The 23,953-nt window shown below is 51.0% G+C and overlaps 7 protein-coding genes across 7 annotated transcripts; 1 reads left to right on the top strand and 6 right to left on the bottom strand.

Moving 5' to 3' along the window:
• Positions 1-590: 590 nt before the first annotated feature.
• On the bottom strand, positions 591-1,400 carry Z518_02197 (uncharacterized protein; the record flags this gene model as incomplete). Its single annotated transcript, XM_013419226.1, has 1 exon — positions 591-1,400. One exon carries the CDS (start codon positions 1,398-1,400, stop codon positions 591-593), a length of 810 nt encoding a protein of 269 aa, XP_013274680.1.
• Positions 1,401-6,375: 4,975 nt separating this feature from the next.
• On the bottom strand, positions 6,376-9,882 carry Z518_02196 (uncharacterized protein; the record flags this gene model as incomplete). Its single annotated transcript, XM_013419225.1, has 2 exons — positions 6,376-9,685; positions 9,743-9,882. The coding sequence occupies 2 exons, from the start codon at positions 9,880-9,882 to the stop codon at positions 6,376-6,378; spliced, it is 3,450 nt and encodes a 1,149-aa protein (XP_013274679.1).
• A 656-nt stretch (positions 9,883-10,538) lies between these two features.
• On the bottom strand, positions 10,539-12,828 carry Z518_02195 (uncharacterized protein; the record flags this gene model as incomplete). The annotated part of the gene is made up of 2 exons (XM_013419224.1): positions 10,539-11,162; positions 11,221-12,828. The coding sequence occupies 2 exons, from the start codon at positions 12,826-12,828 to the stop codon at positions 10,539-10,541; spliced, it is 2,232 nt and encodes a 743-aa protein (XP_013274678.1).
• A 457-nt stretch (positions 12,829-13,285) lies between these two features.
• Positions 13,286-15,247, bottom strand: Z518_02194 (uncharacterized protein; the record flags this gene model as incomplete). The annotated part of the gene is made up of 1 exon (XM_013419223.1): positions 13,286-15,247. The coding sequence occupies one exon, from the start codon at positions 15,245-15,247 to the stop codon at positions 13,286-13,288; it is 1,962 nt and encodes a 653-aa protein (XP_013274677.1).
• Positions 15,248-16,298: 1,051 nt separating this feature from the next.
• Positions 16,299-17,603, bottom strand: Z518_02193 (uncharacterized protein; the record flags this gene model as incomplete). The annotated part of the gene is made up of 2 exons (XM_013419222.1): positions 16,299-17,316; positions 17,362-17,603. 2 exons carry the CDS (start codon positions 17,601-17,603, stop codon positions 16,299-16,301), a joined length of 1,260 nt encoding a protein of 419 aa, XP_013274676.1.
• Positions 17,604-20,803: 3,200 nt separating this feature from the next.
• On the top strand, positions 20,804-21,740 carry Z518_02192 (uncharacterized protein; the record flags this gene model as incomplete). Its single annotated transcript, XM_013419221.1, has 2 exons — positions 20,804-21,116; positions 21,211-21,740. The coding sequence occupies 2 exons, from the start codon at positions 20,804-20,806 to the stop codon at positions 21,738-21,740; spliced, it is 843 nt and encodes a 280-aa protein (XP_013274675.1).
• Positions 21,741-22,212: 472 nt separating this feature from the next.
• On the bottom strand, positions 22,213-23,023 carry Z518_02191 (uncharacterized protein; the record flags this gene model as incomplete). The annotated part of the gene is made up of 3 exons (XM_013419220.1): positions 22,213-22,602; positions 22,653-22,857; positions 22,911-23,023. 3 exons carry the CDS (start codon positions 23,021-23,023, stop codon positions 22,213-22,215), a joined length of 708 nt encoding a protein of 235 aa, XP_013274674.1.
• Between the last annotated feature and the right edge of the window lie 930 nt (positions 23,024-23,953).

Below are 23,953 nucleotides of genomic sequence, written 5' to 3'. Positions count from 1 at the left end.
CTTGAGGAAAATCCAGATATTCGTTGGCAGATAGTAATGTGTACTTTCAGAACAAATACTTCTTCGTTCATTGGCTTGTCTGTCTCTTTCCGCTTGTTCCTCAAAAGACGAAGCAAAACGAGGTGCTCCCTTGAAAATTTCTCGGATCTCAAAATCTGCTCTCACCACAAGATCCGGCTGCAGGATCCGATATCAACTACCACGAAAATTGTTCAGATGCTTTTCGAATATTCCACCCACCATTTCCCAGCTCCAGAATTGAAGAATGTCGTAGAGTAAATTTCAAAACCATTCCTGCCGTAGCCATCTCATGCAGTGCCATGTCATGCAAGGTGGATTTTCCCTCGAGTCGGTTCAGTTCACAACCCTTGCTTTCTGTATCTTTCGCTCGCCGCATCCAGTACGCCAAGCGCCGTCGCCAAACAGTGATAATGTGGTATCATGTACAAACCAAAAAGCGCAGTGAAATATGCCGTGATATCCAGGACCCGTCCTTTATGGAAGCAAGCCTATAGAGATAGCCTCATCGGGGGATCAATTCAAACACCGAACGAGGGATCCGCGTGTTGGAGACCGCGTCACTGTCAAGTTCACGCAACAGGCGTGGGGGTAGATGTGACTGCTGCTGGAGGAGTGGTGGCCAATGCAGAAGGTGGGCTCGCGATCGTCGAGGAAGAGTCCACCAATGTGGAAGGGAAATTAGTCACTGAAATGACACCAGTGTCATTCGTGCTGGGTGGAGGCATTTCGGAGGCATCAACCTTGCGTTTCTTGCCCTTTGGAGCAGGGTCCAAAAGAGGTGACCGTTTGTACGTGACCGTTCTTTTCACCACGGATCGAACACTGACCGGCTTAGGACAAGCGCTTCTCGGTGGGTCAAAATAACGACGAGAGGCACTGTCAATGTTCCAGTCGGCAGGGGAAAATGGAGAGTAGATGCCACCAGTGCTCATCCCGCTCACGGTAGTCCGCGGCGAGGGGCCGCATGTGGTGGGCGAAAAGGCTGGAGAGTGAGGTATTCGAAGTCGCCTCAAAGCCGTGGGAGTTTTGCGAGTATATGGAGTGGGCGGGACGGAGCTGGAGGGAGATTTGTGGCTTTCGCTTCGGCTTGAAGACAAGCTGGAAGATGTAGAGGCATTGGAAATCGTAGAGTATCTTGTACAGGTCGATTCATCCGACATAGACCTTTGGAGGACGCCCGTCGCAGGAGGACTTGCCAGGACCGGAGTCAAGGCCTTGAGGAACTCGGTATAGGCCACTGGAGGTGTAATGGGGGTGCCCGCTACGGCATTCTCCTGCTTGATTACTGCTGAAACGGGAGTATCGACGATTTCGGAGGGGAACGAGGCGGTCTTGGGAGTTTGAAGAGGAGGGAGAACGGGTCTGGTTACCGCAGGCATCTTGACGTCGACGACGAGAGAGTCGATCTTCAAAGTCTCGTGGTATTGACGCTGACGGGTATGTAGGAAGCTGACGAAAAGAGGCCCGACGGACACCAGCGAAGGGAAGAGAGGATGGTTCCGTGAAGACAAGGAGTAGGAAGGGCAGGCAGTGGGAGAGATGAGTGATCTATTTCTGGGAAGGCACAGCACGCGCAGAGCAGCAGCTTTTTGCACTGGCACGACAATCGTGACCAGGATGGAGACCAGCTCAGTCACCGGTGCGTGTGCGAGGTGCAGTAGGCTCGTTCGTAGTTCGAGAGGAGCAAGACAGCTCTGACTGGAGGCTTTTTGGCGCGTAGGAGAGAGGAAGTGGGCAGGACCAGCCAGCGAAGGATTGCCGCAATGAGACTGGACGATTGAGGCGCTCAGGAGAGGAGGGCGACTGAGGGGATTGGGTTGAAACGGCCCGGGTGAAGGGTGAATGGTTGGAGGACGGGAGAGAGGGTAGAGGAGGACAGGAAAGCCGTTGTCCAGTGGAGGAGGATGGAGGACGTGGTATGGGGTATGAGTTACTGGGTATGGCTTGTAGGTAGAAGCAAGGTGTGGGCGTTATAACAGCGGGAGAACAGGGGAAGCCTGGAGAACAGACTCAATCGCACTCAAATGGCTGACTTTGGGGGCTCTTTTGGGCTTGTTGCCGCCGGCGGCAAAAAGTGGACTTGCAGGGGCCCGCCCCAAAGAGTGGCTTGGCGGGATGTTGATTGGCTGTAGGCCGTCCACACTCGAGCCAGTTCAACTGTCCAGCTCCTGCGCTTGCTGTCGCTCTCTGTGTTGCTGATTCGATGATCCTCCCTGTAACTGTGACTTGTGAGAAAGGCTGCAGGCGACAGGCTGGACGCTCGACACTGTCAACTTCCAGCTTCTTGCCTGTACCCAAATCGTCGCTTTGTTTGTCTGTTTTGCCTGGTCGCCCTTGCGGTCGGCCCGCCGAGCTGGTCCTGGATAGGCGAAGCGTCTGTCGATGGCACCTACGGATGCCGGCTAAGTGCGTGGATGCGCTGTCGGTGGTACACGGGGGTTCCAGGTATGGTGTACGGACACGCGTTAGGCCGGTCTGGGTGAAGAGAAGGTGCAAGTCAAGTCAATCGGCAAACGAGAGAATAGAAATAATAAATCGCACGGCGAGAAGTGGCAAAGTGTGTTTTGGTGATTGTCCCCAACCTCTGCCAGCATTTTGTGCGGCAGCGTCGATTTTATCTATTGCTCTCGCATGCCGCTGACCACCTGGCCGTCTCTGTTGCTCTGTTGTGTTGTTCGCCATGACACAATGACACGGCGCTTTCTGCCGTCCATCTGCTCTGATTCGTCGCAGCTTCAGAAGAGCATCAGGCTGACTGGCCAAATGCGGCACGACAGGATTGCGTCCTTGAGCGCGCGGCACTACACTACACAACACCTGAAATCATCCCGCAACAGAGTCGGCCGCTGTTGAATGATTGAATGTCGATTGACTGACTGGACTAGCACGTCGACTACCTCTCTCCTTTATCTTCTGCCTGCCGTGGTCATGTTCCGAACGAGCGCGCGCGCGATTGCCCTGGATACCAATGGTTCGGGCCCGATCATTTTGCATTGAAGCAATTGCAATTTGTCTCAAATGGTCATGTCCACGAACCAATCATCCGGTCGTCCTGCCGAAGAAGCATTCTGGTCTCGTGGAAAATCCGCTCCAGATTGGTGATGAATTCCAAACTTCCCATGGAAAATATGATTCGTGTACCTTTGGTTGGGAAACAATGTCATTACCCGCCGTTTCAACAGCTCAAGGGATTGCATGTGCTACAACCTTAACAGGGCAATTCTCGGTTACAACCATGAGCCACGAACTCCTGCGAGCTCGTCACCCTGGCCTCGGAAATCGGCGCGATAGATGAGCCAATCGCGAATAATTCCTGGGGTTTGGTTAAGAACACTTGCATAAGACGAAGCGCTTTGACCGTGGAGCAGGTCCACATGACCTGTAGAGATGTCTGTGGACTCGTGAAGACGGTGAAGATGTCACAAGCCCGCCGTGACTTCTGGTTTGTTACCATTCGAACCTTGCTGGTGAGAGACATGCTTGATGCTTTCATATGGAGGATTTGATAGAGTCCCTGCTGGGATAGTATGAGTCATTATTGTTGTGTGATGACGATGAAAAGTATGTTCTGTTTACACATTGATTCCTTGGAGTCATCAGGTTCGAGAACTACACATTGACAGCCTTTTCAGCTTCCGATTTCTTGACAACCGAAATATGCTTTCCAGAACCTTGTTCTCAAGTTCCCCGTAGGCTGGGAAGTTTGCCCCCTTCTCCATTTTACAACATCTCCAATAGGCTCGGGCCTCCTCCTCACGTCGTATTGTCAACCGTTGTCGAATGAGAAATGCCATTACTGACGCAAAAAGTGATAGTCCGTCCTGCTCGGTTTGTCCATGGCCACTTTTACCGCCTGCTCAGCTTGATCGACCTGTACGTCATTATTTGACGCGAATTACAGACTCATCTCGATCAGTATTCCGATCATGCACTCATCGACACCGTCTAGCAAGGCAAATTGGGAACCTTATTCGGAGTTCATCACATGGCCGTGTGTCCTCAGTGTTATGAAGAGACATCATTGAATTCTCGATTCGTGCTTCTTGAACAACCTTTTCAAGCAACGTTCCACGGCACCAGCCCAGGATGATCGGGACCTCTTATTTGGTGTCAATACTATGCGTTTCCGAAAGATGCCACGCAAAAATCTGACGCCTGCAGGAAGTACAGTCACACATGGGTCATTCTAATTCATGATTTGTCAGGACAAAGAGTCCTCCCTGGCGCTTAGAAGTGGCCCGGTGACATTCCCGACATGAAAGATCTAATGCAGGCACTGCTGAATCAAGAATTTTACCGTCAGCATGTGGGCACGTGTAAATCTAGCAGGTGAGTGACTGCAGGTGTCACGACAACTGGGAGGACATTCGAACTCCGGAGGGAATGATCACCTTAAGGTCAGACCGTGTTTGCGGCATCGTGTGCCGTAGCGTAAGAATTCCTTGTCAATGATGCCGAAGCAAGCCCAAAGGATGATCCTACTTATTAGTTAGACTTGGAAAGCTAGTACAGAGGAGGCAGTCCCTCGAATCTCAAAGTCTCCCTTTTGATGAAAGGAAGCACGTCAAGCGTGACCAATCATGGCTCATTAATGCTCGGTCTTGGCATTCTGCTGCGGTTTTTCAGCGGCCTACAATCAATGCCCGCCGCACAATAGGAGAGACACGGACAATCACCATCATAGACATTAGCTGCGGCGACCAGAGAGTATCTCAAGCGTGCGAGCAGCGGAGTCTGAAGCCGAGCACAATACCTCTCAAGTTCCCAGTACTGAATTTACCGCTGTGGGACACCAGGAGAATCGACTTTACCTTTACTATCACCGTCACTTTTTTCCCCTCCGCAATCTCCAGAACAACCTTTGTTGCAAACGACATCTCTGCACCTCTCACAATAGCGGAGGAGGTTCAGACTTCCCCTTCACCTCCGCTCGGTTCATAACAATCCACAACAATGTCCCTCGTCCACCTGGCAAACACCTGCTCGCATCTCCAAAATGCCTCTCGCGCCCGCCTCGGCCTCACCTCGATCCCAGACACGAAATTTCACCTACATCTAATGCTCGCGCTACAGAACTCCGGATTCATCTCAACTGTCGTCCGTGGCGGACCAACACCACCTCCCGCACACAAATTATTATCACACCCAAGCTTGTCGGATCCCAGCGCCCCTATCGAGCCCGTGACGCGGCACAACATCGCGACTCGACGATTATGGTTGGGGCTGAAGTACTGGGAAAGCACGCCCGTACTGGAGAAGATGACGCTAGTCAGTAAGCCGACGAGGAGGATATGGATGGACGTCACAGGGCTGCGGAAGTTGGTCCTGGGGAAGAATAGTGGGTATGTCAAGGGGTTGACGAGGACTGGGGAGTGTTTGTACGTCAGTACCGATAGGGGGATTTTGGAGGCTAGAGAATGTGTGGAGAGAAAGTTGGGAGGAATGTTGATTTGTCGTGTGCGGTGATTGGGACGGCATATGGAAAAGGGAGGAGGTGGATTTATCGGCGTTCGCAACCGCGTTCACCTCATTATGTTGCAGCGCGTTACATTGCATTGCAACCGGCGTGATAAAAATGGAAGGTGTGTTGGGAGAGCAAGGACAGGGAAGGGACCAGTCAAAACAAACCAAATCAAGGTCGGCCCAGGTTTGGTGTATAACAACACTGAACGACCACGGCTGCACAGCAGAGAGCGGGAATTCATGAAGCTATATCCTACACTTGCATCTACACCTCGTTTCACCAAAGCATACTCAGCTATCTATCTTATGCTACCAGACACTAATACGAATGTCAGCACATTCCTACTTTGTGCCCATGGATGGATACGGGCTCTGACCGAAGCATGTAATCTATAAATGTACAAAATAACCAAACACTGCAAAATTCAATTCCCAGATACCTCTTCTCTATGAATCTACAAACTTGATTCTTACATTCTTTACTTGAGTCAATTCTAACATTGTGACGAGGAGGACTACAACCCTGACGTCCTCAAAACATTTCACGTGCTTATGAAAGATTCTCAAACGAACCATATAGAGGGCGCAAGAGTAGAGAAATGGTTCATAGTAGAACCTTTCCCCTCTCCTTTTGCAAAATTGCTGAAAGCAATGAATTCAAACTATCTGTCTACGATCCGGTTTTGCGTTGAACACAAAGTGAAACTGATAATGAAGTTTCGATAGATATGTAATACAAAGCAGGACAGAGTCATCCTTCCCAAGTTTGATCTCCGAGACTTTTGTTGGAGTCAGACGAAGAGAAATGGCAAGTTTCCAAACGGTCCCAGGCTCGTTCGAGTAGTCTTGCTTCATCCACTTTCTGCAAGGACTTCTTCCGAAGCCGATAAATTACTCGTCCTTCTCTCCCTCGGCATCAGTCTCGTACTCGAATTCATTTGGCACGGGAGCTTCCTCTGCTCCCTCTTCATCCTCGTCGATCGCTGTCAACACCCCAGCTGCCGCTGCCGCCCCGGCGCCTGTTCCTGTCACGACATCTGGTCCAGGAATCTGTCTTGCGGGCGTCTGCGGTGTTTGCTGCGCGCCGGCGCCCAGGACGTTGCCAGTAGCGGGAGCCGGAGTTTCGACCTTGCTGACGAGCAGAGGAATGATTTCACGCTCCTTGTCGGGTTCCGTATCAAGCACGACCATGACGCCACCAGTTGGTCTCTTGACTGGCTGATATCGCTGATCCGGGAATGTCAGATATTTTAATTGCGCTGGAAGAACTCTTGACATGTTGCTGATATCGTATCCGACTTTTTCTTTCTCAGCCTTTTTCTTGGCCTCGGGAGCCTCGCCTTCTTTCCTCTCTCCTTCATCTTTCTTCTTGGCATCTTTGCTGTCATCATCTTTGATGGTTGTCTCGTCAGTATCCATCTTGTCTCCCTTTTCGATCTTTGGGGTGACTTGAGTAACCGTGTCAACATCCATACTATCGCGTCTTTGTTGTTTCTCTTTGCGCGCAGCTCGTCTCTTTGCTTGGGCCGTGGTGCTTAAAACAGCTGTTTTAACTTTCTCAGGAGCTTCGTCTGCTTTGGCTTGCTGTTCCGGGGGATAATCGAACAGACTTGGACGAGTATTGCAGTGGAATTTGAATACAGGAACCTCCAATTTTTGGTCGACACCGATGACAGCCGTAGGTGTCAATGACAGCGACAAGAAATGAGCGAGAGGGAACCAGTACCAGTATTGAGTGAAGACGACGGCACCGACAATGCCGAGCATGTTCAGATTGCCCGTCTGGGTCTGCAGGCTGATGGTGCAGTTTCGACCGCCAGCGTCAAGAATACCCATGGCAATGGCACAACCAAACTTGCACATTGCATCTTCGTGTCGATCAGCAATAATCTTCAGCATTGTCTTGCGGATCGTGCCGACTTTGGGATTCATTGCTTCATTTTGTTGCACCAGCACCATTGCGAGGGCGATCAGCGCTCCTTGACGCACAAAGTCTGTGGGATCCTTGAGCATGGGTTCTAACAGATCAATTGCTTCGGCAAGACCGGTTCCAGCGCATGAGATACCCAGAGCCATGGCCGCACCGTATCTGACATGTGGATTGTAAGATTCGGCGAGGAGTTCCACCATTCTAGGTACGCTGTTGTATTTGCGGAAGAGGATGAAGCCCAAGCTCAGAACGGCGATTCGTCGAACATCATCGCTGACATCACTGACGGCGACATGGAGGAGCTTCCGCACAGCCTTGTTGCTACCGGTGCCGACATACGCCATGGCGATTGTCAGAATGCCCCCATATCGCATTGTCGGGTCGGTGTCGTTGAGAAGTCCTTGGATGAGTTCATCGGCGCCCTCTTGACGGCCATACATGATCAAAGCCATACCAACTGCAAGTCCTCGAACAATCTTCTCATGCTGAGTGTCATGGGCATGTTGAATCATATCTGACAGAACTTTGGTATTACCCGATCCAAGCATGACAAGACCCATAGCTAAACCGACGGCCTCGCCGTTGATGGCAGAATCCGCCCAAAGAACGTTTCTCAAATCCTCGAAGACAGACTCGTCACCAGAAGCCATGCCCGCCACGCCGAGCCCGAGAGCACCGCCATGCTGAACGACTTCCTCGGTGGCTTCCTTGAACTTCTCTCGGATGAAGTCGACTGCCTGGCCCTTGTGATTGGCACAGAGCAATCCGTAGGCATAGAGTGAACCGCCTTGGCTGTACGGGGAGTCATGTGAACCGCCGACACCAGAAGGTTTTGGCAGATATGGATTCAAAAGTCTTTGCACTTGGTTGATATTGCCCTGATGGATGACACCAAAAACGGCGGTGGCGGTAAATTTGGACCAGTTGACCGCCTTGCCTAACCACTCCAAATTATTCCGGAAGAATGTGTCGTTGGCAGTTTTGGCGTGCATGAAACCCGCGCAGAGAGTGACGGCTGTGTGGTAGATCGAATATCGGGCTTCCAGGCTGTCTTTGACCTTGTTCAATATCGACAAATCGACGCGATTGGACTTGTGAAGGAATTCGATATTTAAATGTATTGAGGTGAGACCATCCAGAATTTCCCGAATCGACTTTATTGCCTCCCATTGTTTCGACTTGGACAGTTTGACGTCCTCGGACGGTGCTGGCGCTCCAGCAGAATCCTGCAATTCCTGTTGAAGCGGATCCTGTGCTTTGCCTGGTGTGTCTTTTTCCATGTTATCGGTATCCTGGGTATTTGCTTCGCTCTTGGCGTCTTCTTGCGGTAACATCTCAGCCAGTTCTTCTCGAACTTTTCGAAGGAATTCTTGAGTGCTATTGTCGTACAAATCAAAGGAAATTTGATAGGCGACAGCCAAGGAGCGAGCATCTCCCTTCTCAACCAATTGCCGCAGAATGTTGGAAGCCATAGAGTGCTGATCAAGATATACCACGCATTTGGCAATGGCGAAGTAATCGGGAGACGGGATATCATTGAGCAATTCCAGAATGAGTTTAAGAATTTCGTTTCTCAAACCTCGCTCTTGCACGACGCTCATGCAAATATCGAGAACGTAGTCCATCAATTCTTCTCCCTTCTTCGTGGCCTCGCCATTATCTTTTCGTTCGTCTTCGGCAGCTCGTTTGATCACCCGTCGCAGGATATCCAAGTTTCGCGCTTCGAGCGCAATGCCCACCACTTGACGATATCTCTTTTCTTGGAAACATTTCTCGAAGAGGGATTCGACAACGCGAGTTAAAGCTTTCTGGAGACCACGCTGTTGAATGATAGCCTCGGGAGAGCCCACTTGTGCTAGTTCGGCCCCGGCTTGAGTTGGATCGAACGTTGCCGTATTTTGCCTCGAGAGGAGGGACTTGGACGGTAGGACAGACTGAGAGAATGGCGTGACTGGGGACGTTAAGCTCGCGGACATGCTGGCGGCACCATCTCCTCCTTGCCCGAAGGCTGTATCTAGCTGGGGTTGTGCTGATGCCGTGGCAGCGGCCAAGGTAGGGTCTCGACTGGCGGATAGGGCGATGAAGGTATCTACGCATTTCGAGATGATGGTATCTTCAAATTCCCCTGCATGATCAAGTCTGAAACGCTTTCCGGCTCCTAGAGCAAAAGCCATGCTCTCATTATACTCCTGTAGGTGGTAATACACTTTGGATGCGACGATGGCGGCGAGTTCGCGCTCCGGGAAGGAATCATCTTCGTAAAGAGCCTCTCTGAAATTTGATATCAGCGTCCTTCTTTTTGGAAGGCAAGGTTGGGGAGATACTTACATCGCCCCGACAGAGCTGGCGATTTCCGTCCATAACAAATCCACCTGGCTGTCCAGTTGCTTCAACGCGAAGCTTCTGAGCTCGGGGTCTGGTTCGGACAAGAAACCGACGAGGCCAGCTGCTGACACCAGACCAACCATGGCTGTGGTGTACTGTTGCACAAGCGTAGGCAGAGAGGAATTCCTTCGATGACCGAGATCGGTTAATCTTTGTCCGCGCGGGAATGGGTCAAAAGGGCACACCGGGACGGGGGGATTAGGGATGGGAAGGAGTGAAACCGATCCGAGAGAACAAAGTCTAGTGTACAGGAAGAAAGTTGAGGCAAAGAGAAAAAAGGACTGCCGACGATGGTGAAGCAGAGCAGGGGATGAAAAGAGTTCGCGCAGGATACCAATTGACGTGTCTGCGAAGTGATGGATGGAGGACGGCGACGGCTGCAAGGCGATGCAACGAATGCGTCAGTGCAACAAAAAGTCTGCACCGACGCATCTTCCCAGCGGCGGCGTACACATCAGCCTCTGGTGCCTTGTCCGCAGAGAGGCTTGGCAATGCCAGGTACCAAGAGCCATCCAGAATCAACACTCAGCGCCGAGGTCCCTGGGTAGTTTTTGCTTGCAAACAGAAAATCACCTTGATTGACCAGCCCCTCGTCTCAACATTTAATATTACAAGGGTATCAAAGAAGAGAATAGCTCATTCCTCCCGGAAAAGTTTCCATCGCATCAAGCCTCAACTTCAAATCGCCAGCGATAACATTACAACACCTTTGCCGTATAATCTGGTCTCCTCTTCATTTTCATCTTGTCTTGCCGACTGTTCCTTTCCGACACAGTATCCTCACATTATCAAGGAAGCCTTTGACAAGGTCTTCGTATCGACTGGGTCGTTGAGCCTGGAGGTTCGCAAGTTCAATCCGAATCTGCTCCGTGCTGATCTCGACCTCCAATTCATGCTCTTTCTCTAGCGCATGTGGGTAGCTCACCTGAGTGAGATCAATCTGGTAAGCCATGTGCCTGTAGCTCATACGATCCTTCTTCCTATCACGACCCCCATCTGTCATCTCTGTAAGCCAATGCGGCTCTCCGTCCCAAGGACTTTCGATCGAAATGGATATTCTGAAGTCGAAATCTGATCCAGGATTGTACACCTCGAGATCGGCCATCCGCGACTTGATGATCTGTGCCTTGACTTGCCCAGTGCCTTCATCAATTGTTCTTCGTATGCGAGGTTTATGGCGGGGATTGAGCCAGGTCATGATGGATGGAGGTAGATTTCTCTTTCCCTCTTCAGTCAGCTCGTAGAACTCATCGTATTCGTGCGGATGATCATAGCCAATAACCGAACGATCTGAGATCTGAGCTTCACGCATCGACTCCTGAACTAAACCGTTCAGAAAAGTATTCAATAATTTGTGTTGGGCCTAACCGTAAACATTAGCAATGAGCCCCATTGAGACATCCCAGAAGTCCACGACGTACCATGTCCATAGAACTCTTGAAACTTGTTCTTCCTCGATACTTCTCACGATTGAAGATCGTCTCAGTTTCCACCGGCAGACTCAATCGATAGCCGGATTGTTCGTCAAATATAGCACCGATTTTGGCTTCAATTTCAAACATCGCTCCCCCCCCGGGCGGAGCAGCCATACCAATCACTGAGAAGATCCAGTCACAAACGCGTCTCGTAAGATCCTCGTATGGCACCACATTCGTGATCGAGGGTTCCCAGCGAGGTTCGCCTTGGGCTTGAGCCTGACCATTTGGAAATTGTGAGCCTGAGTCATCCCTTTTGACCTGAGTTTCGCTCGTTGCCGGTGCGACAACTGGCGGTGCCTTGATAAACCTCAAGGGCTTTGTTCGAGCACTTTGCGCAAATGTTGGGACTTCATCGCGTCTCGGTCTCTTCGGAGGTAACGACGTTGTCGCACCACCAGACATGTTGCTCGCACTTCGCTTTAATGCCGGTTGTACCGTCGCCGGAGGACTTGGCTGAGCCGGGAGAGAAGAGGGCGTGGATTGAGGTGTCATGTTATTGACCGTTCCCGTACTGGGACTCGGCCGGGATGTCTGGTATTGAGCGGCTGGTTTGGGTTCCACCGATGTTGTGGAAGATTTGGGAGTGGTGTCGAAGTGTTGCTGAACGTCAACAACTCTGTCTGGTGTTCCCTGAGGCTGCGCGTTTGCATGTGACCCCAATGAAGGTTGGGCTGCAGTATATACTTCCGCCTGCAACTCCTGGTACCTTCCGATGCTCGTCCGACGTTGAGGAGGTGGTTTGGGGATTGTCTTCGGACTGACACTTTCTATGCTCCGCTCTCTTTCACGAACTTCTCCCGAATAGGTTCTTTGTACGCTCCCGCTCCGAGAATGATCTGCCTGCGTGTATGCCGGATGGCTGTATTCCCTGCTCTGAGTAGAACCAACGGAACCCACAGACGACCGCCTATAGCTCTCTTGACCCTGAGATATTGGCCTATGTGGGTGCGGGGATGGGCGAGGATACGAGGCTGGAGGACCTAAAGGAGTCGCCGGGGGTGGGTGGAATTGAGCTTGGGGCGACAAAGTGCGGGAATGTGGCTGCGCATTGCCATTCGGAGGTATCGCCTCATCTCTGGGTGACTGGGTACTGAAAGCAGGGTGTGCGCCAGGATGACAATACGTTATTGCTGTCGAGGGTGTCGGGTAGGGTTGGGTAGAACCTGGCGTCGGTGGTGGAGGACCCGAAGGCGACGGAGAAGGAGCAAAGGGCGATTGATACGGATGCGAAGGTGGAATGCCTTCGCGCAGAGTGTGTATCTGTCCCTGTGGTCCTGGACTCTGCGCAAACATCGACTGACCTGTTACGCCGGGAGCGGACCCGGCGCCAGAGTTCTGCTGGTTTGGTGACTGTACGGCAAAATACGAGCCATTGGCAGAAGACCTATATTCGGAGGAAGGTAGAGGTGGTTGATATGATGGCGGCCGCTCGAAATGCGACTCATAGGAGGGGGTGTGTACCGCTGCCTGGTCATAGGAGGTTTGTGGCGTGTGAAGTCGCGGTGGTTGGCGTTGGGAGGAAGAGTCGTTGAGCATCGATTTCAGGTCCATGGCTGCCACAGTCGGATCAAAAGCACCATATGGCGTGAAGTTGTGTAACAGCGCTTTGATTTTGCCATCAACAAAGTGCTCCGAAGGGCCGACTAGTCGTCCATCGTGGTCTCGTTGAAGGTCGACATCACACAGACACGGTTCTGCAGGAGAAAGCCAGGGCTGCGGCGCGACACCAGTGCCATCTCTCCGCACTTTCCCCGAAAGGCCACCCACTGCATGTTACGCACATCACTTTCCGTACTAGACTGTTAAAAAGATTTTTATTCATTTACTATTTTCTACACTTCTCTTAATGTACATCAGTGGTATCGTTTCGAATTTGAGAAAACGTACATCGGTGGCCGCCACGTATGCACGGTCACGTGAAGGCCCCCCCAACCCCCCCAAAAAAGAGGGGGGGAAGATTGGTTGGGAGTGGTTTTCCTCTTGTATGGGTGCCAGTCCCGACGACTTTCTATTCCGAATCCTTTGTAGCTGTCATTAACAAGGCATCACCCATCAGGTCATGATCGACTCCAACTTGAGGTGACAAATAAGGCGTGGTTCGGGGAGTGAGGGAGAAGGACATGGTGGGTTTCAGAGAGATATTTCCTAGACTGACATTGCGGCGGACCCTGAGTGAGTTTGGCACGGTCAGACCATTTTGCCCTCCGACAGGAGATTCGATGCTGAGGCTTCGTCTTCTCAGAAATTCTGGGCGAGCTGAACGGCCTCGGCTTGAACGACCTCTGCTGCTGGACCGCCTAGGCTCGCGAGCGGCTCTGGCCTCCGGGCCAAAGTTTACCCTGTCTCGCAGAATATGTATAGCCTGTATCAAAGCGAGTTCGATGGCGACGCAGTTCTTGATTCGACACATCCTAGGCCACGTTGCTCGTTCTCCAGCCACAGTAGCTTCGAGCATGAACTCCGGAGTTGGGTTCGTCATCATGTGGAGATATTCGCTGGATCTGATCTCAGGAAAAATGTTGATATCACCCGTATACTGTTGATTGAATACCGAAGCCCATCGGTACCATCTTTGTGGAAAGCCGAGATCTGCAAGTTGTTGGGCTCGGTGGATAATTTCGCGCCTGAGGACGCCCTTGGCCACCTGGAGAGGATTCCGCCGTGGAACAGGGGTCTTGGGCTGTCGTCCTCGGAATTTCTCCTCCGGTTCTAGGAAAGCCCGAACGTGTGGGTTGACCTGAGATACAATGAAGAAGTTGACATTGAACATTTCAGATAATTTTCTCATGGGAATGTCATGGTCAAGAGAACCGTCCACAAATGTTTGCTGGGCACTCTGCATCCACAGTATTTCGGCCCTCGTGATGGGATCTTTCTCATAAATGTTGACCGGTGAGAAGACACTAGGGACGGCACATGAAGCGCAGATGGCAGACCAAACGAAAACGTCTGGAGCGGTCACATAGTTCAAAAGTCGTGGCTCCGCACTTCCGGCGCTAGAGACACATATGTTGAGGACTCGACCGGTCTTGTAGTGTGCTTCCCGGAAAGTGATGTCCCCCAGCCATGTTTTCATTACCCTTTTCAGATTCTCCATGTCGAAAAACGCGCCAGTATAAAGGAATGTCCGAACTCGCTGAACGAGCCATCCAAGTCGATCAGTCCCAGGAGGGTCGAAGACAGCCAAGTCGGAAAACGGGAAATGCTCGAGGACCTCAACCATGTTCTCGTCGGTCGAACTTCCAACTATGCCGGCGACTATGCTTCCCGCTGATGCTCCTGAAATGATCTCGGGGAGTAACTCGGCTTCCCACAAAGTCTTGACTACGCCAATATGCTTCATACCGAGCAGCGCTCCACCAGATAACGTTAGTGCCGATCGTCCAAAATATTTAAGAGCGTCTTCTAACGATTGCTGGCATGCTCGAACCTCGGTCGTATGGGCATTCAAACGGATGGTTGTGTCGGCAAAGGCGTCGATCGTGTCTAAAACAGTGTTGATGTACTCGTCTATCAGAAATTTGGTGCCGAACCAAGAATGTTTGTATAAGCGTAACATATTCATGCCTCCGAGATCGCGACTGAGGCCCGTTCTCAGGAGGTGCCGCATCGCACTCAGGTCCGAGGCGGCCACCGCCTTGTGAAGCATGTCAACCTGAGTTTGGATGGTGTCCGGATTGTAACCAGGTTCAATCGACTCTTTCTCCTCTTTCCATGCCTCATGTCCTTGCAGCTTGTCCAAGGCAATAGTGCACTTCTCGTACTGGGCGAGCGAGGTGGCTTCGTTCATGCATCTCGTCAAGGACTCAACGGCAGTCTCGGGAGGTCTTCTGCTGAATTTGGCTAACTCTTCAGCGAGTCGTTGCAGTCGTTTGCTTGGAGAACAAAGCTTGATGACATCGGCGTAGATGCCCACGCATGACCAGAAGAGTTGAGTGTGTGGAGGGAAAAGAGACATGAGGATTGCCATGGCGATGGTACGTATGTGGCCATTTGACCGCAGGAACGTGTCTTCGCAGGGAGTGGGAACAAGAGATCTGGAGCGGCGTGTCGACGTGGACGGATCAGTTGTGCTATGAAAAGCCTGTGTCATCCAAGTCCAAAGGGTCGCTATGGAGCGTGACCATAATTTAGGGACGATGGATTGTGGGCGACCAAATAAGCAAAAAGAACGAATCTACGCCAAACAATCGCGGCAGATGATGGACTGCATGAGGATGTCACCGGATTAGGGGACCGCGCAAGTGGAAAACAGAACCGGCGAAAGAAATATGAGTGTGGGGCGAATTCGTGATGACATCGAACATCGAACATCGAACATCGAATGTCGACGTCGCCATCGTCGACGCGGATCTGGTCCATAGAGCTGTGTTGGATTCAACAAAAAATATTGCATGGAGTATCATTTTTGACTTCCCTCGACTTCCGGGGAAATTTACAGGACTGACATTTCTCCTTTGGGCCTGAACTCTTAGACTTTTTGTTCAGCTTAAATGCTGGCGGGTCATTTGGCCAGTTGAAATGTGAGCAGCCGAGCCGCTCCAAATTTCCCTTTCTTTTCTCCATCTTCGATGAGGGTGTCTTTGGTCTTTTGACCTGGCGCGTGATGTCTGCCGATATCGAATGAGAGCTGACCGGGACTTTCTGTATTGGCGCACCCCTGCGTACGCACACTGACCACCCCCTTCACATGCAAGACTATCTATGACTTCCATCTTCCCAAGACCACAGGGGAGAAGATTTCCCAAGCACTTCTCGCCAAGAATTTCTCCCCACGATCTGAGCTGCGTTGACTTTTCTTCCTGCAAGATCGAATTCAACCGAGATGCTGTTCTCCCTGGAATGGTCTGACAAGAATAATTTCGTTCATCCCTGCAAGTATTCGTGATGCCGAGGCCAGTGTCCTTGTCAGACGTTCGATTTTTGGACGGCACCATGTAAATAGGTTGTTTGGGACTTTTGTCCGGGTTTGTTTCATCATCACATCACCCTCCAAGCGTCACTAAAGTAAGGTTTAGGATTCATTCAGGTGGGTTGAGGCTTCCCGGTTTGGTCGATCCATGTATTGACCACCTGGCACCGGCATCAGCGGAGACTTTCGTCTCGAAATCTCCGGGTTTTGATGTTAGCAGCTTGAGCCAATCTGCAAGGCCCTGGCGAAGTCGAACAATGGCCTCGGCTTCCTGCCAAAAATGTCCTGTATCCGCTCTGACTGCAACAAATTGGGAACCAGGCCGTGAACTTAGATCTTCTGCCCATCGTTGCAGTTTGCGATCTGAGGTAAAGATATCTTTACCGCCGTATAGACAATAGCAAGGGTGAATAGTGAGATCATGGAACTCTTTCCCCGGAGGTGGAGCAATCTCGCGGTCTTTCCGGATGAATCTCAACTTCGAGAACATTGTGATGAACCCCGCGATCGGCGGTAATAGTGGTGATACGAGGAGATAGGCGAGCTGTGGTAGTATCGGGAATGTTGTCGCGCCAGGAGGAGGCTGTGCTTCTGACTCGAAGGGGTTGATTACTCGGGAACTGAGCTTGCGACGAACTCTGTCAATGCTTTGTCTGAATTTGTCTCCGTCAATGCTCCTTCTTGATGACTCCCGACTCACTCGTCGGCTAGCCGCATCTGACTCGTATCCTCCGACAGTTACACCGCGACTGAGTTTTAGCTCGTCATTCTCAGGACCGCTTCGCGTACGCGGTAGCGTCAATGCCACACCAGCCGAATGCATATCCAAGTAGGCTCGGCTATCCCGAGATAAGTCTTCGGCACGGAGTCTAATTTCGCTTTCCGCCGAACCTGGCGCTGGCGACTTAAACAAGTCGGCAACGATGTCGATCGATGGGAGGTATGATGTTATCATTGAGCCATAGGAGTAACCTCCAAGAATTAAGATAGGGGCCCCCTGTCCCTTCTGGACGACAGGTCGGCAGACAGCGTCAATGTAACACAGGAGAAATCCATAGACGGAAACATAATCCCCCAGCTCGGGCTTCCCAGACCAAGAGGTTCGACCAAGAGAACCAGCGGCACCTCTGAGACTCGTCAGTCACAATAAGAGAAATTGACGGCAAGTCTACCTGAAGTTGAAGGTAACTAGAAAGCAACCATGCTGAAGCAGAACACTGCCACAAAGTGCTACGACAGGATCGTCGTATGAGCCCCCCAGAGGTGCATAGGGGTGGGCAAATATGGCGAATGATTTTCCAAAGAGCGGGAAACTTTGCTCAGTTCTTCTTGGGTAGTAGATTCGGCAATCGAGCTCCAGGGCGTCATGGATGCTGGGGATGACAAAAGAGCAGTTCGGCTTGGGAAGCGACATGGCTGCGTGTGTAGCGAATGAGGTGGTGGTAGTGCTGGTTGGGACGTTCTTTCATGTATCGTGGATACAACTACCTTGCCATCAAGCCTTGACGCGCAAGGACTGAGACAGAAGTTAAAGCCTTCTTCACGAACATGGTCCCAGAGGCCATAAGTATGGAGCATGGTCGATTAGATTCTGAAGATGTGGAATGCGAGAGGCCTTCTACCGTCTCGCCGTATAATGGATGGTACGGCGGAGTACACGCACCAACAAATCCTCATTCACACTGCTCTCCCCCCTTTTCCCCCTTCTTTCGAAGATTCTCTCTCCATTTGAAGCCCATCTGAAGACAGCCCATATACATGGACTGAAGAGAACCCATTAAAATGCGATTGCCGTTGTCCTCCAGCCAATTCCGATTCGATCAACCAAGAGCGACCGCGGCGGTTGCACTGGTACCTGTCAAGCACGGGAATAGGTTGCTCACAGCTGTGGCAGTCGTCAGGCTCTGCCTGTCAACACGGACAATTAGTGGTATTCAACGACACATGAAAGCACCAGCGATCGTATGACCGTTGAAGAACAACGGGGCCAAAGGACCAGCAAAAGCTGGATCTGTACTCCATGATCCATCCATAAGTAATGGTACATAAACATGCCACGTACAGCAACGGGATTGATATCGTCGAGCGGGCAGCTTCGATATTGAAGTTTCGGATATCTTGCTGCCGATTCTTGATCATGGGCCACCCCTGATGCTGAGCCACTCTCTTGAGGTTCCAGTCCAACAGGAAACCAATTGTCCATCGAGATGTGAGTGTGTCTACTCCTAAAGGTAGGTAGCAGAGCCCAACCTGAATACTGTTGAACTCGCATCTGTTCTCGCGTCGTGAGGTCAACGTGCTCAAAACTGCCATCTACCCTCCGTATGTCAGTGGCCCATACGTAAGGATTATCTCACATTCCTTTTCCAGAGCTATGCGAACAGTGACGAACGGATTGGGGTGTCGACGACCTCTCTGGACAGTTTGATAGTCCGCTCTGGGTCTTCTCCTTTGGCCATAGCTTTTGATGCACGATCAGCCAAACGGATCGAGTTCATTTGTTAGTCGGCACTGATCCGTTACCAACGAGTCCTCGGCAAGTTTCTGGGAAGGAAACGGTGACCATCACATGGCGAATATTGCGCAGAAGATGACCAAGAACCAGAAAATTGATCACCAACCCAGAAAATGATTCAGCAGACCCCCAAAACTGGTCCAAGAGCTGGGGCCCAGAATTACTCCCATGATGGCAAATCCAATGTATTACCGCGCTCTGCTCTAGGGACAGGTCAGCAACTATACCACCTCCCAGAGCAATCGTCGGGCTATTGTCCAAGCTCTGAAGGCAACGAAGAACAATCAACGGGGCATAGCTGTCTTGTAGGGCTAAGCCAATGTTGGCACCCAAGCGTGGCATAGTTGGGCCGACCATTTTATAAGATATACAGAGGACTTTCAGCCCTCGAACGTTTTGCCTCTACCACTTGAGAATACCCACGATCATAACTAGGGCGGCGAACAAATATCCAGGTCCTCAACAGTTAAATGAAATGAGTCGTTTCGCAAATACGAGCCAGCAACGTCCAGAACCCCCCCAAAAGTCCTAGCCTTGTCCTCTTTTTTCCTGTGAGCAGGGCGCAACATTCTCACGCGACAGTAACAAGGCAGAAATTCGGATCGAGTTAGGTGCAAACTGTGATAGAGGTCTCACACTAACATGTTGGAACGATACAAAATCAATTTAGGCAAGATAACATCAGCTATATTACTTGATCTCCACACCACAACGAAGAGGAAACCTGGTCTCAAACTCTATCGAACATTTAATAGCCAGATACCATCACTCTTCTCCGCAAATCAACATTTGACACTACTATCTGACTCTTTCTCCTCTGGGCATCTCATGACCTAGTCTTCTCCCAGACATACAAGATGTTCAAAACGTCTGAAAACTCGGTGCTGCGCAAGTTCGAGACAGTCTCCCACCCAGGGACCGTCCTTGCCATTCTCGAGGCAAGAGTCTGACAAGCCGTGATTCAAGGTGTGGACCTCAACCTTTTTCCGGAGTTCTTCATCGGCGAGTTTCCACGAGCGTGCACATTCAAGACGTCCATCGGATCATGCATGGCAAGAGGATACGAGTAGTATCTACGCCATTCACCGGTGGGACGAGAGAGCATCTTGAGAGCATAGCGAACGAGACGAGTGTATTTCTCGTCATAGGACTCCTCCAGAAAGCGAGAGGAACGCTCTACAGTGCTCTGGTGTACGTATGTCCGAGGGTAGGTGTTTTTGGGATACGACGCAACGTTATGCCTACTGCCCTGGGAAGGGTGACCGGGTTGATGATGGCAGGTAAGTTGGACCTCTTCTCACTCCATCCTTCTGAACAAGTAGCCTGGTATGACGAGATGAGTCTGCCACAATGAATATTAATTAGCGTACCGTTTAGGTGAGGTGCTCTGTGCTGGGAGAACTGGATGCCCTTCTCGGCCAATGCTTGTATGGGCAGGACGTCAACTTGTCCCTCACGCCTACAGCTCACGCAACAGAGGTCTGGACCCCTTTAATGCAGACTATCGGCTGTGAGGGCAGGACGTTCATGGTCGCGCGACGCCGCATGCGCGAACGAACGAAGTACCTGAGTGGATCTGGAGCAGTGAGAGGCATGATGACAGGAGAGAGAAAGATGAGGTGCTCAGGAGAGGAGGGAGGGTCGACGATTGTTTTGCCCACGGGGGAATACCTGGTTGGACTCTTGGGAGGAAGAGACTCTTTTTGCTAAGTCGATATTGAAGATGAGAAAAAGGGAGATTGGATCTTGATCTCGTGGGTCCGTATTCAATGGCGGATTCCCCCAGGTTTGATGTCACAGGGTTGGATTTGAGTCCTCCTGTCTAGTATTTCTTGAGCAATTATGAGCCCCAATATAATGTATATGACAGGCAAGGATTCACAAGGAATTGACTCGCCTCAGTCCAAGCAGGAGATGAATCTCCATTGCCGTTTATGGCAGGTGAGTTTGGCGAAGCTGATTGGTCACTCCAGACAAAATCGAAGCTTTGGACATTATGGGATCACAACCTTCTCAGACCTCTTATCAAAGAAGCAGGACTCCCTTTTCTGACGTTTCGCTTCTGCCGAGATAGAATTCTGGAATTCTTAGATACAAAAATGCATTTACCATCGCACACGATTAATATCGCCGTTCTCATCTGCGAAAACCTCGTTGATGACATCTCAGATATCCGGGGCCCCTTTGACAAGATCTTCCAAGATTTTTTCGAGCGCGGGGCCCAAAGTATCAGGCGTCATCCAGAATATGCTGCTTCTCGGGGTATTGTGATTAGGACAACACCATACGACTGTACGGTAGGCGAATTTCCAGCGAGACTCGACGAGGTTGATGCTCTTGTTGTCACGGGCTCGACAGCTGGGGCCTATGAGGACATACCGTGGGTAAAGAAGCTCAGCAAAAACTTGCAAGGTACGGGACACCATTGTTGTGCAGACCCATGTGCAGTTTTATCGTTCAACAGAATACGTCGTGTTTTTTTGGCGCTTTGTTGACAGTTATTCAGATGCATTCCAAAACCATCCATCCGTCAAGATTTTCGGGACCTGCTTCGGCCATCAGATCATTAACCAGTCGCTATTCTTCACTCATGGCATACGGGTAGAAAAGAACCCGACGGGATGGGAACTGGGGGTCCAGCAAATTGATATATCGCCCAAATTTGCCGCCTGTTTTCCAAGACAGTTCACTTCCCCAACAAATTCTCCGAAAATGGATCTGCAACTTTCGCATCAAGATCATGTCGTCGTTGTGTCCAAAAGTGAATTGCCTCGAGAATGCGTCGAGGTGGGCACAAGTATTCTCTGCAAGACACAGGGGATGTATTGGCCGGGCCGCGTTCTGACGTATCAAGGGCACCCTGAGTTCGACCGTTTCATCAATGGCGCGTGTATCAAATGGATCGGAGCAACTGAATGGTCAAAGGAGGTGACTGAAGGATACTTGAAGTTGGCAAATAAGGATGACGACTCAAATCTGGCTGCCGAAATCGTGATCGAGTTCTTTCTCCAAAATTCAAACTATCAGACCAAATAGGATGAATTCTGGCGACACCGGCCGTATTCCGGAATCATGAGATTGTTTATAGATCTGATTCGAGACGGATGAACTTGACTTGCGACAACATCTCGAAGTGGACCTCGTGTTCGTCGAGAGACTTCTTGGGGGGAAATCGTCGGACTCAAAGCGTAAGCTTTCATCGAGAAGGGGCACGTTAGCGATGACCTGGGACGCATTAGGGCTGGCACGGGTAAAGGCAGAATGACCACAAAGCTCATACAGCGACAGAGTGTATCTTGCCTTGCTGATCGATATTTTATGAGATGATAGACTTGAAAGAATGATTTGACTTACCACATGCTTTCAACACGAGCCCATAAGGCATAACATCATCATTCATGCTTCGTAGATAATAATACTGGGCCAATCGGATTGATGGCGGGCAGATGTCTATCACCGGCCACGCGAACCGAAGCTGTTGAAGGAAAGGGTGGTGGCTCCACTATTCTCAACTCTGGTCCATATTCTTCTTTCGACGACTTCCTCTAACCTCGCGAAGCCGCCTTTGGTGCTCAGATTGGCTATTCCTTTCCAGATCTCTTTCCGGATCTCTTCTTGTTTGGCTTCTGCTACGACATCTATCCGCAGGACCCATTTCAGGGTCGAGCCGAACTGCTTCGTCAGGAGCCCTGGATTTGCCTTTTGACGACTGGTATCTGGAGGGAGCGCGTCTGGCGTCCAATTCTGCCATTTCGTTGCGATAACGATGCTTCCGTTGAGAAGATGAGGCCTTCTTCGATCTCCGAGAACCACGTCTGTCGCTAGTCACAACAAGAGCACCACTTCCCATGATGGCGGGATCTTGATTATACTCCCAGCCTCTGGTATGATGCATGTGCTTTGGCCCCGAGTTAGAATGAAGCTGCGCCCCAATAACATTCTACTTACCTGATGGGGGCCCCAAAGATCCGGGGTGGCGGAACGAGCTCCATCTTTTTTTTCTGTCGCAGTGGGGAAGCCAGAGACAGCAGCTCTTTGTTTTTCAACCTTCCTGCGATGTCTGCGCTTGAGCCAGATAGCGAGCCCGGTGAGAAGTGCAAATCCCACTGCTAGAATGCACACCATAAGAATCCATCGCCAATGACCTTCAATCCTGCCGTTCCACATCAGTATCGACATGCCAGATCATAAGCTCTTTCAGCATACCAAGATTGATTGGAAGCCGGTGCCGGTGTAGCAGAGACAGCACCTGTACCCGGGTTCGTAGGCTCAGGGACCGGAGTTGAATAACTGGTTACGGTCACCACTGTTGTCGACATGGGCGTCGTGGTTGACGTTGTGGTCAACAACGGGTCGATACCCTGAGCCACGGATTGACAAAACCCGATGAACCATGTTTGCAAGAGGGTGCGATCGGATCCGACAGGGCATTCCGCAACGCATATGGCGTCGGGTGAGGAGTAGAGAGCGCCTAACAAACTATTTTGACAAAAACAATTCTCGTATGTGATTTGGTTTGTGGCTGGAACACTCGGAGGCTCACATTGAGTCTGAGCTTGCAACAGGACGCTGCAACCGACTGCGCAGGCGGGAAATGTGCTCGACGAAGTGGTCGGAACGATATTTTGGCATGAAACAGGATCGAGGAGCGCAACAAGGAAATAAGGGAGGGTGAGGAGGCAGAAGCGCATTCGTCTCATCGAAAACATTTCAAGAGAAGCTCGTTCCGTCCGGTCTCGTCCTTTGCTCTCATGCAGGTGGGTGTGTTTCGACGCGCGGAGATGCAAGAAAGCGAGTGTGGTTTGATCGGGAGGATATATACTAAAGAGTGCAGACAAAAAGTATGCTGGGAAGCATGTTCGACAGCCCAAAAGAGCGAAGATGCTACCCACAGCAGCATTGATGAATACAGGAAGAAGGTATGTAACTGCAACCAGCTAAATGCTGGGAAGAAGGGGGGAGGGATTGGACGGGACTGGGAGCAAAGAGACATATGCCAAGGATCAAAGTCAAAGACTAAGCATATTAGGCATAATAGGCCCATCGAGGGCATTGGAGAAGGGTCGAGACAAGACAGGGAAGCGACAGTAGTGTCAAGTGGCAGGGAATCAGCTTGTAGGCGCGAAAGTTTGATCGAGCATTGACCCGGTGCACATTGGACAATTTGACGGCCAGATGGCACCTGTCAAATCATCACCTGCAGGCGGCACTTGGTAGGACCGCCATCTGCCCCGGGGGGGGGGGGGGGC

The sequence above is a fragment of the Rhinocladiella mackenziei genome (assembly GCF_000835555.1).
Source record: "Rhinocladiella mackenziei CBS 650.93 unplaced genomic scaffold supercont1.2, whole genome shotgun sequence".
Classification (NCBI taxonomy): domain Eukaryota; kingdom Fungi; phylum Ascomycota; class Eurotiomycetes; order Chaetothyriales; family Herpotrichiellaceae; genus Rhinocladiella; species Rhinocladiella mackenziei.
Note: the sequence above shows the minus strand (reverse complement) of the source record. Positions and strands in the feature narration are given on the sequence as shown.